Genomic DNA, 10,542 nt, shown 5'->3' on the forward strand with positions numbered 1-10,542 from the left:
CATTGGTCGACCTGTTCTTTGGTGGATATGGCAGTCATTTATGTTGGAGGCGTATACTCAGGAGTGGGACTGTAGAGTCATAAGGCAAATGTAGGCTTAGTTTTAGTAGATACTGTCAAACAGTTTTCCAACACTGTACCAATTTAAACTTCTATCAACAATGCATAAGAGTTCCGGATGCACCACATCCTCACCACAACTGATAGTGTCAGTTTTTAAAATTTTTCACATTCTGGTGGGTGTATAGTGGCCTCTCATTGTCACCACTAGCCTTCACTAATAGGAAAAGGAAACTAACTGTCATCAAGTTCTCCAATACGCTAGTCACTTCATGGATATTCCCTCATTTTATCTTCTCATTTCACCCACCATGAAGATAGGTATGATGCTCCCAATCCAAGGGTGAGGAAGCCAAAGCTCAGTTAGCAGGGTAGAGAGTTAAACAGGATGCTCACCCCTGACAGCGACAGCGCAGGCTGATTGCACAAGGCCTGTGGAGCTCCCTCAGGCAATTCCACCTCATCTCTTACTGCCAGTTTCAGCATTTGTTCTGTGCCTTTGATGCCTGTCATGTCGGATTTATTCAAGCCCGAGTTGCCCTCCCTCAGCAGAAAGGATGTATTTGTCTTATGCGCCATCGTAGTAGAGAAATGTGGAGCCCCTTCTCCTCTCACTGCTTTGTCAGGAGTCGAAATCCAAAAGGAGTGTACAGTTTCCATTCCTTCACTTCTCTGGTATCTCACAAGCTTCATTTTGGATATTTTGTCTCTTTCCAGGGGCTTGGGACTTGGTGGGAGCCTACTGGGACATGAGACAAGCCAATTACCAACATTCAACCAGATACTTCCATGCCTGGGGGAACTATGATGCTGCACAAGGGGGCCCTGGGGGCATCAGGGCAGCTAAAGTGATCAGGTGACTGGTGTCCTGAGGAGGTCAGTGAGCTGGGAACACAGCTGTCTGTCTCCAGAGTCAGGAGGGCTGTGGTGCCCACCTCCTCCTGCCCCTGCTCCTGGGGTCTGTGTGGCCAGCAGAGCCAGAGCAGGGCTGGTGTGGACGTGCCTCCCCCACCCCCAAAGAGAAAGGGAAGGGTCTCTGCAGAGCTCTGTTGCAGGAGACAGAAAGAACAACTCGATTCAGGCCTGTGCCCAAGGGCGTGAGTTTTAGCCCCTCCTTCTTGAGCATGGGCTCTTCCAGCCTCCTCTGAATGTCATTCCTTGGTGGAAAGGGAGAGGGAATTGGGAGGTGGAGCTGTCTAGAGCGACCCAGGAGACAATCTCCTCTCTCCTTTCCTTCCAGCAACGCCAGGGAAGATCTTCAAGGACTCTTAAACCAGCATCACTTTGGAAGCAGCAGCTGTGAATTGGAGAACTTGAATACTGACCAGAAAGCTGGGGAATGGGGCCAGAGTGGCAACGACCCCAAGCACTTCAGACCTGCTAGGCTGCCTAAGGAATACTGAGCTCCCTGCTCCCTCTGCTTTCATGAGACTACACTGTTGGGCACACAGTTCACCCTCCAAAAGAGAGATGTAGTGTCATGGAGCTTTGTGTCCCCAGGAACTGATAAAGGGCACCCAGAGGTGCCCAGTGTTTTTCAAATTGAATTTGTTGATGGAAACTGGAATCTTTGAGACAGACTCTGGAAGAATGCCTACCTGATGCCATATGGAAGATAAGCAGCACTGTGGGGGATGAGCCTGTGACTATGGGGGCCCAGGGACCCCCACCGGACCTATAGCTATGCCATGTCATCACAGGACCCAATGAGCTCCTCTACTCTGTAGTGGGCCCAGTTTCTCCTCCTGAGTAAGCTGAGCTGGCAAAGCATTGGCCGTCATGCTGGGCTCCTCAATGGCTGGCTGCATGGCTCTGGCACAAGTCCTGGGCAGCCCCCACCCACCACTTCTTCATCATGACCAGGCCTCCCCAGTTCTTTTGTTGCTGTGCGCAGGCCTCTCTGTGTCCAGACACTTCACTGCCCAGTCAATTGTATCCTGTCCCCTCTGCCTCCAGGCCTTGTCCCCAGGGACCTCTTTCCCAATCAAGAAGGTACATTGCTTCAGGAAGCCTAATCCCAGGATCCCTATCCTGGAAACTTCTATCTGGGACTCCAGCTTATTTCTTGCCAACACCACAGCCTACCCCTGACTCAACTGGTAACCAGTCCCTGCTCCTTTTACCTAAGGAATAGTTCTCATATTAGTTTCCCTTATCTTTAAACTCACTGTGTTTATTTCAAATAAAATACCACTTTCAGCTCTAGAGGGGAAGTCAGATATGTAGATAGTTACAACACAGCTTAATAGGGGCCTCCACAGAAGCACACACTGGTGGCGATCCGAACTCTGCTGGGGTGTGGGAAGCTGGTGAATTGTGATTATAGAAACTGCCATTTTTGTTAATTTCGAATGCTGAATGTGCTCTACTGTAGACGCTTTCTTCGATTCACCCAAGGAGACAGTCTTTGCAGTTCTCAGCTGGAGAAGCTGAGGCTTAGAGGTATGTGCTTAGGACCTTGTCCAAAGTGCCGAGCCAGGATTGCAGGCTGGTGTGTCTGACCCCAGGACCTGCGACATGCTGAACAAGGCCAAGGGGATGGGCAGTGGGGACTCTCTCCTTCCCGGACCTCTAGCCCTTGGGGTAAGTGGCCAGGAGAGCACTTATGCCTGGAAATGCCTGACTTGTTAAGGTAGACAGCCCATCTCGTTCATCCTTGCAGGCGCAATGCCCAGCAGGGTCCAGGCACTCAGCAGCTGCTTCCAATAAAATACCACATTGAAAACCCTGACTTCAATCCATTTCAAACTGCTCTTGCATGTTTTTCTCTTCCTCTTAATAGTCAAAATGTTGAAAAGCTGCCTGTCCACACTTTCTGATCCCTCACTTCTGACTGAGACTTGAGCCCACTCCAGCCTGGCCTCTGTCCCCACCACTCCAGCAAAATAGCTCTTGTCACCATTGACCACTCTGTTGCCGAAACAACTGACACATTTCTCTCCTGCTGGCAGGAGGGCTCTGAGCAATGGTCAGCACAGTGGCCCTCTGCCCCCTTCCCGGAAGCTTCTCTCTCCTGGCTTCACAATCCCACACTCTCCTTGTTTCTACTTCTATTTTTCTTTATCTCCTTAGACCTCTTCTTTCTTGTCTCCTTGAAACTCTAAAAGCTCCACAGACTTGGTTCTGGGCTCGCCCTTTTTATTTCTCTACACTCTCAACAACAAGTGTAAATAGTATCCACATGCTGATGGCTATTCAGTCATGTCTCCACCTCAGAACCTCGTTTCTGAGCTCCGTGCTTGTATATCCAACAGGCCTCTTGACATCCGTGATTGTGGCGTCCAGAGATCACAAATTTCCCGTGTCCCAAGGGGAACTCTCCCATTCTCCCTTCCCTCTAGAATCTTCCTCCCCAGGCTTCTCCTGGTCAATAAATGACATGAGTACTCTCTCTCTTGCTCACCCCAGAAACTGGGGAACGTGCTGGGTGCTTCCCTCCCTTTGCCCCACATTTTATCCACTAGCAAGTCCTGCGACTCTCCTTCCAAAGTTCATCCCTAGTCCATCAGCTTGACCTCACGCTCACCTCCTTGCTCCCTGCCGCGTCATTGCTCACCTGGGTTACTGCAATTGCCATCTGACCAGTCTCCCCACTTCCATGGTTCCCTCTATACTGAAGTTGACTACGTAATTACTCATCCAAACCAAGTCACTTTTCAGAGTGAAAAGGGGCATTATTAACAATTATGCCAAGATACCAGGAACAAACTGGGACTGTCTCAGGCAAAATAGGACATCTGGTTACCGTACCTCTCAGTCTAACGTGCAAGCTATAATCAGATCACATCTCTCCCTTGATAAAAATCCATCAAGGATTCCTATTTCCCTTAGAATAAAATCTCCATCCTTGTCTCGCCCTCCAAAGCTCAGTGTGATCTGTCCCTGGCCACCCTCCAGCATCATCTCATGCCATACCCTCCTGAGCTCCCCATTCTCCACTCCCACAAACAAGCCAAGCTTTTATTTGCCACAGGGCCTTTGCACATGACATTCCCTCTATGCAGAACACTCTTCTGCTTGCTTTTCATAGGCCTGAGCCTTTCTCAACTTGTGGGTCTCTCCTAAAATCCCTCTTTCTTGACAGAGGCCTTCCCTGATCATCTTGGTTGGCCTACCATGGGTACTCTTACTTTTTTACCAATTTTCAATATGTGAGATTCTTTTACTAATTTCTCTCTTTATTCTTCTGATTTTTGTTTGGATTTTCTTTTGGCCCATCTTCCTCCTTGTATTATAAAATCAATGAAAAAAGAGACCATTTCTGTCTTGTTCACCCCTAAATATCCAGTACCAAGCCAGTCGCTGTCATGTCATGGGATCTCAACAAATGCTTACTGAGTGAAGACATGAATGGTTGAATTAGTTTATTAAATTACTGATAAAAGGAAGATTTTCTTTCAGTATTGCTCAGACTAGTTATAAGGAACAGGGAGGAGCTATTGAAGAGGGAGACGCAAAAGATGAAGAAGAGAAATCACAGCTGCACCAGAGTCAAGGGGAAGCAGGAGGCGGTGGGATCGAGCGCACAGGGGTGGTTAACCGCAAAGGGAGCAGAGACCTCTCGTGCTCTGAGAAAGGACAAATGGAGGAGGGAATGGGGTGGGGGTGCAGCACATTTGAGGCACAGGACCAGGCCTGTGGGCGCCCAGCTGTACCTGCTTGTGTCACCCATGATGCTCGGCTCATCTCACCCACTGTGTTTCCCTGCTTTCTTGTCTGTCTTCAGGGAAAGTGGGTGGGAAACCCAAGGACATCTGTGTGTCATCCTGTGTCCAAGTCCCCGTCAAAGCGCCTTGCAGGGAGCACACGCTTGGTAAATAGTGGCTGCAACGAACAAACAAAGCAGGAGAAGAGTGTTGTTCAGAAGCCGGCAGAAGTGGGAGGAGGGTTTGGGAGTCATAGAAAGTACGGATATTCGACGCAGGGTGCGACCTGCAGAGCGTGGTCATGAGTCCCTTTCAGGTGACTATGTACATCTGCACCAACGTCATAGTAAGATCCATCCAAAGTGACATCCCTTTATTTTATCATAGAAAATATGTTTCCTCTAACAATGCCTTGCACGCTCCCTCATAGAAATGAAAATTAGCAACCCAAGTGTAAATAAACTATTAGTCCTTATGGTATATGATGAGCAGCATTGGAAGAAAGCAATAAATACTTTGAATTTCCACAGCACAGTGCTGTCTCTCAGAGGGACGAGTGAGCAGAGAGCACTCTGTGAGGCTGGAGGAGCGGGAGGGACGCACCGCATTCTCTGAGTCCAGGACACCACGGACTCAAAGACGCATTATTGTTTATACACCACCAAGAAAAGCACGCTGCTGGGACATAGATTTTAATCTTACATCACTCTTGCGAATAAACAAAAAGGAAAGAATACACAGAAGACATTTATTTAATTATTTCTAAAGCGATTACTACTATTTCATTAGCGCTGCCTGGTCATTAGCGAATGTAAGACACGTCCTACTTCAGAAATTTCTAATCAGGAAAGGTGTGTCTTAGAAGTGATGAGATATGATATTTAAATGTAAACCTATACAGCGTCTCTTTCTCATTGTATTTACTGAGAAGAAATAAGCTTTGAGCTCTTATTAACCACGAAGCGAGGGCTGTGCTCCCGAGGTGACGTTCAGCTTCACACCAGCCCCTCCGACACACAGGCCCCACAGGGAGGAGCAGGTGTGTCCTCGACTGTCCTGACAGGGGTCCGTGTGCCCAGCCCCGCTCTGGGTGAGGTGTCGCCTCACCTGGCCAAGTCTCTGTCTCTCTCACCCTGGCCATCTTTCCAGTAGCTCCTCCCAGAATGACTGAGGGCCTCTCCCCTTCCTGCCCAGGGCTGCAGAGTTGTGGGACGGGAGGGGGCTCACCCATCTTCTTCCCAGCCACCCGCCATCACTGCCTCTTCAGCTCTGCCAGCCTGGGCCGCTACATCCTCTAGAAATCCCTAGAGGAGAAGCAACCAGGAAGGTCACTGGGTCCCACACACCTCAACTCTCTCAAGAACTCCCTTCCCACGCTCCCCTCTGCCCTGACTGGGGCACCAGGATGAGCCGGCAGTGCTGGGAGCTCAGCATGGGCCTAGCGGAGGACTGAGAGGAATTTTCCTTTTCTTATTGGCACTCAGAACCTATTTGAGGAACCCACCTGTCTCCACAAATACTGTACTCCCCGCAAGACTGACAACCCCAGTGTCTCCCGAACCCCTCTCCTCAGCCTCCCCTGTGCGGACCAGGGTGGGAAGGGATGAGGAGGTGGCTGATTGTGAAGGCTGGCACTGCCACCTCTTTGCAGCCCTGGGGGCTCACAAGATCTGGCCCTGCTCCGTGGATGCTCTCTCTAGGATGTGGGGAACTCGGCGCCACTTTGTCCCCAGCTGTGGGCAACGAGAAAGAAGCTTCACTCCACAGCCTGCCGCTCACTCTTGGGTGCGAAGGGAGCCCCGTCACAATCCTCCAGCTTCCCAGGTCACTTTTGAAATCTCTGCTTCTGGGAAAGAAAATCCAGATCCTCTCAGAGAAGAGTGTGCTTGGCTTACATACAAGTTCATTATTTATGGAGTCTTGTCAAAGCACACTGTTTAAAACCCGTTTACAAACCCTCCCGTCCGTGCCCCACTGGGGCCTTTCCTGAAAGAGTTGGGCAAACTGACAAGAGGTCCATCCTGGGCCAGGTGCCTCGTCCTGAACGACCTCACCTGGGAGCGAACCCAACGCACTGCCATCTTCCTTGCTCCCTCAGGGCTGTCCAAATCGTCTAACGCCAAGCCTTTAAACAGCTCCACCTGTTTACCTTTCCGGGAAAGATATTTGCAAAGCTTGTTCATCTGTCCACTCACTTATTCAAACCCTGTTTACTGAACTCCTGGTCTTGGTAGGACCTGTACTAGGCCCCAGGAACACAGCAGAAAACAAGACAGACAAGATCAGTGCTCTCCTGCAGGTAACATTCCCCTGGGAGTGTTATCATGAAGCTAAGAAGCAGTTAATCCATTGAATTAGACTGTGTGGGGCACTGATTTGCTTATGTGCTCTCCTGCGGCCAGGTCCAGGAGGCAGCTGCGGAGCACATGGCTGAGAACCCCCGCCCGGTCCTACAGAGCCAAGCTGAGTTTCAGCTTCGCCATGACTGGTGGCAAGGTAAGGGTGAAAATATACCCAGGTAAGGGTGGTGACACGCAACAGTGACCACGACACGTTGTTCAGTGACGAAGCAGAACATACAATGAAGAAATGACACCCCCCGTCTTTGTTTATGTATTCGTCTAGGTGCAGACACTTCGAATGCAGAGTGGAGGCCAAACCGGGAGGATCCACGAGGCTGTTCCCATCCCCGCCCCTGATCTGGGCTGACGACATTAGTCCTGCTGTTGATTTTCATCTTTTTTTTCTATTTTTTTCATTTTATTTTCTATTTTTCAAATTTTCTTCAGTGAACATGTTCGTTCAACTAAGATTCTTTAAGCCCGACTATGTCTAGGCATTTTCCTAGGCACTGAGTGCGAATGGTGAAAAAACCAACAACCAGTTCCAGTCCTGACCGGGATTCCAAGGTTGAGATAAGGAAAAACAACAAATGTCTATTCATAATAGAGTTTCCACGTCTATGCCTCTCTCTCTCACTCTCTCTCTCTGTCTACGCACACACCAAAACAACATTGCATGTGCAAACACATATGTACACATAAATAATGCACCCACAATAATAAAGATTACAATAAGATAAAAATTAATAAGAGAGTCAGGGTCACTTGTAAAAATTTATAGTGGAAGGTAAGAGGGACAATACGTCACTAATGTCCATATTCCATATTCCATGTGTTAGTAATCCTTCCATGAGCGTTTCTTTTCCATATGATTCTGTTTCCTCTCAGGCCTGAATCTCTTTCAGAGGTAACCAAAGTTATTCCAGCACTTGACCTTGAAAACTACGTGCCCTATTAATTTCTGGTGGAAGAACCTTCCTCGAGACAGACAAGAGAAAACGTTCCCTGTCCTTCTGCAGCTGCAAGAATGGCAGGTAGGAGAACAGGAACTGTACTTACAAAGTTATTCCTAACAGAGGAGCTTCTATAACAGACTTCAGAGATGGTCGCTATGTCCTGTGACAGCAACTCTGTAATATTTTACTTGATGTTTAGACTTTAATCTCTGTCTTTGAAACACAATTCTTTTTTTTTTTTTTTTGCTGAGAAAGATTTGCCCTGAGCTAACATCTGTGCCAATCTTCCTCTATTTTATATGTGGGTCACCGCTGCATCATGGCTGACGAGTGGTGTAGGTCTGCTCCTGGGATCCAGGCCTGCACACCTGGGCCACTGAAGTGGAGTGTGCCGAACTCAACCACTATGCCACAGAGCCAGGGCCAGCCCCCAAAATTCTCTTTTGATGGAAGCTATTAGACTGGAAAAATGGATAGCTGGATCATGCCACGTGTTGGGAAGGATGTGGAGCTATAGAAATCCTCATGTACTGCTTTGGGCATATAGACTGGGGCTGCCATCCTGGAGAGCGGTGTGACACTTCAAAGCGAAAATGATGATATGCATAGCCAGCAATATCACTCTTTTGATATACATGACATTCCACAGGTATCATTTTTTCTGGTCTAATACATGCAACATAACTGCTTGTTGTTTTATTTGCACTTTTTTAAAAAAATTAATTCATCAATTTTTTTTTGAGGAAGATTAGCCCTGAGCTAACTACTGTCAGTCCTCCTCTTTTTGCTGAGGAAGGCTGGCCCTCAGCTAACATCGTGCTCATCTTCCTCCACTGTATATGTGGGACGCCTACTACAGCATGGCTTGCCAAGCGGTGCCATGTCTGCACCCGGGATCTGAACCGGCGAACCCGGGCCGGCGAGAAGCAGAACATGTGAACTTAACCCCTGCGCCACCAGGCCGGCCCCTTATTTGCACTTTTTTGATTGCTAATAAATTGTGCATCTCTTCCAGCTTATTACTTATTGCACGTTGTCTATAAACTATTTTTTTTCGCATTCTTCTCCCATTTTTCTACTGGGTTGCTGTCTTCTCCTTATTGACTCATAGAAGTTCCTAGTATTTGAGATATTAATCCCTGGCCAGATTTTAGACACTGTCTTCTCCCATTCTGCATCTGAAAAAAATACTTAATTTTGAAGTAATGAAATTCACCAGTTTCTGCCTTATAATTTGTGCTTTTGAAGTTTTGTTGAAGAATTTCTTCCCCTCTCTAGATCACAAGCATATTCTTTTCCATTAACTTTATAGTTTTCCTTTCCCATTTAGGTATTTAAGACTTCTAGAGCAGACATTTATATATGTGTTAGGTAAGGATCTGGTTTATTTTTCTCTGTATAGTGACCAGTTCTTTCTCAAACTCTCTATGAAATATCCCATCCTTTCCCCATGATTTGTCATGTCTCCTTGATCATATATTAGTGTCCTATACGTGTGGCCCTCGCTCTGCACTCTCTTGTCTCCCACAGGTCAATGTGTCTTTTGTTAGCCACCACCGCTGTTTTTATTACCAGGTTTGCTGCGTGTCTGAACGCTTGGTAAGGCAAGTGCCTCTTAATACTCTTCTTTTTTAAAATTGATTTTTATATGTATGGACCTTATTTCTCAATATGAATTTTAGAGTAAATTTCTTCAGTTCCTCAGAAATTCAACTGAAATTTTGATTAAGATTGCATTAAATTTGTGGATTAATTTGGAGGAGAACTGACACATTTACAATATTAAGTTCTCCCATTAAAGAGCCTGGAACTTCTCTCCATTTGGTCAAATCATATTTTAAGGTATTTATTAGACGTTTGAAATCTTCTCCATTGTGGTGGTGTGCATTCTTGGTTAAATTAATACCAAAATATTTTATGCTTATGTTATTGCTAAGAATGGTTTATTATTTTTGATTATATTTTCTATTTGGTTATTTCCAGTATGGAGAAATGCTTTTGGTTCTTGTATCAAGCATCGGGAAACCTTACTAAATTCCCTTATATTACTAATAGTTTGTTTATTGTGTTTTTTTGGAGTTGATGATCATACTATCTGCAAATGATGACAGTTTTTTTTCTTTTGTTTTGTTTTGCATTTTGGTGAGGAAGATCGGCCCTGAGGTAACATCTGTTGCCAATCTTCCTCTATTTTTTTTCTCCTCAAAGCCCCAGTACATAGTTGTATAGCCTAGTTGCAGGTCATTCTAGTTCTTCTATGTGGGATGCTGTCACAGCACGGCATGATGAGTGGTGTGTAGGTCTGTGTCCAGGATCTGAACCAGTGAACCCCGGGCCGCCAAAGCAGAGCACGCAAGCTTGACCACTGGCCAGAGGTTTGGCCCCAGTGATGACAGTTTTATCTCTGCCTTTCCAATCTTCATATGTCTTATTTCTTTTTTATTTTCCAAGGCGTTGTCCAGGGATTCCAGAACAGCGTTAGACAACACTGCTGATAGTGACACTCCCTTTATTGTTCCAGATCCTCAAAGGCAACGAG

General features: G+C 46.9%; 1 protein-coding gene across 1 annotated transcript; it reads left to right on the forward strand.

Annotated features, from left to right (window-relative positions):
• Positions 1 to 570: 570 nt before the first annotated feature.
• LOC123278974 (serum amyloid A protein-like) lies at positions 571 to 1,462 on the forward strand. The gene is made up of 3 exons (XM_044753092.1): positions 571 to 706; positions 777 to 915; positions 1,300 to 1,462. Exons 1-3 carry the CDS (start codon positions 571 to 573, stop codon positions 1,460 to 1,462), a joined length of 438 nt encoding a protein of 145 aa, XP_044609027.1.
• The last annotated feature ends 9,080 nt before the right edge of the window (positions 1,463 to 10,542 follow it).

This window comes from Equus asinus, chromosome 20 (assembly GCF_041296235.1).
Source record: "Equus asinus isolate D_3611 breed Donkey chromosome 20, EquAss-T2T_v2, whole genome shotgun sequence".
Classification (NCBI taxonomy): Eukaryota; Metazoa; Chordata; class Mammalia; order Perissodactyla; family Equidae; genus Equus; species Equus asinus.